The sequence below is a fragment of the Lycium barbarum genome, chromosome 8 (genome assembly GCF_019175385.1).
Source record: "Lycium barbarum isolate Lr01 chromosome 8, ASM1917538v2, whole genome shotgun sequence".
Taxonomy (NCBI): domain Eukaryota; kingdom Viridiplantae; phylum Streptophyta; class Magnoliopsida; order Solanales; family Solanaceae; genus Lycium; species Lycium barbarum.
Window position 1 is genome coordinate 112017374 of NC_083344.1, and position 1513 is coordinate 112018886.

Consider the following 1513-nt stretch of genomic DNA (forward strand, 5'->3'; position numbering starts at 1 on the left):
ACAGTACATACTTGCTATCCACTCGAATCCCCAATTTCTCAAGTCAATCAATAGTGGATAGTCTTTTTTGAATGACAAGCCCAATGATAAATTGGTTTCTTGGTATGGTACTTTTTCCCATAGTAATTCCTTTCCAGTAAAGCTTAGGGCATTGAGGTATAAAAGCTTGGTAAGTTTTTTTTTAATGCTAAACTTACTCTTAGAGAAATAGCCTTGCAGCTGAGTCTGTATATCGGTAGCATTCAACCACTTTCTTCCATCAAATATTTTCCTCACAAGACAACTAGCTTGTGTAGGAGTAAGTATCTCATTCAGTTCTCCTTTCTTAATATAGAAACTGTGGATCCATTGAATTCATAAAGTATCTTTATTAGGAGCTACAAGCCAAATGAGCTTGCAGATAGCAACCCTGTTCTATTGATACACATCTATGACATTTAAGCCCCCAACTGATCTTGGTAAGCACAATTTCTCCCATGGCACTAGTGCTCTTGTAGATGTATTAGCACTCCCGGTCCAAAGAAAGGTTCTACAAATGCTAGTTATCAGTTTAGTGATTTTCTTTGGTATTAGGAACACCTAAGCCCAATGTGTTTGCATCTCAAAAAGAATACTCTTTATGAGTTGTAGTCTACCACTGAAAGAGGGGAAATTTGTGGACCAACATTTGATCCTTGCCACCATTTTTTCCAGTAATGGCATACGTTGCTGAATATTCAACTTCTTGGAGGATAGAGGAACCCCTAAGTACTTGAATGAGAGCTCAGCAACCACAAAGTGCATCTCAGCTAAGATTTGGTCCTTCACTTCTTGTGGCACCCTTGCCAGATAGGTAAAACTCTTCTCCATGTCAGCCTGAAGTCTTAATACCTCAGAAAAGTGAGGAAGGCCTTCATCATTGGTTGTATGGACCATTGGTCAGCTCTATAACACATTAATAAGTCATCAGCAAAACAAACATGCACTAATTGCAACTTCTCACACCTGGTTGATAGTTGATGTAATGGCCCGTTAAGTTGTTTTGAGAGTTTTGACTATTTTACCCCTGTTGACATTTTTCCTAGCTTCATTTGAGTATGTTTGATTAGAGGGATTGGTCGGTACAGTTTTCCGAGGTAGTTAGAATGCGTTTGGGTTGAGGAAATGAGATTTTTGAAAACTCTCAAGTGTTCGGTTGACTAAAGTCAATATCAGAGGTAAACGTGTCTTTTTGAGAATTTCATTGATTCCATTAGCTCCGAAATGTTGATTATAGGTTGGAGGTATACTCGGTTCAGTTCCCGGGGGTTTTGGGGGCGTTTTGTTCATTTGGTTGGAAAGTGGATTTTTGGCCATTCGGGATTGAATTGGTTAATAAGACCTCATTTAGGAATTCCAAGCACACGAGTGAGTTGGTAGCGTATTTTTACATGTGTTTGTATGTTCGGTTTGTGTCGGGGAGGTTCCGAGAGAGACTTGGGATTTCGGGTTGAGAGAGTCAAAATACGTTTTTACCTGTTCTGGTGTACGCGCA

The 1513-nt window shown here is 39.5% G+C and overlaps 1 protein-coding gene across 1 annotated transcript; it reads right to left on the minus strand.

The window, feature by feature from the left end:
* Nucleotides 1-579: 579 nt before the first annotated feature.
* On the minus strand, nucleotides 580-915 carry LOC132608132 (uncharacterized). The gene has a single exon (XM_060322209.1). The coding sequence runs from the start codon at nucleotides 913-915 to the stop codon at nucleotides 580-582; it is 336 nt and encodes a 111-aa protein (XP_060178192.1).
* Between the last annotated feature and the right edge of the window lie 598 nt (nucleotides 916-1513).

Excerpts from the sequence above, each read along its gene's own strand:
- LOC132608132 (XM_060322209.1), bottom strand. The coding sequence starts at position 915 with ATGGTCCATACAACCAATGATGAAGGCCTTCCTCACTTTTCTGAGGTA.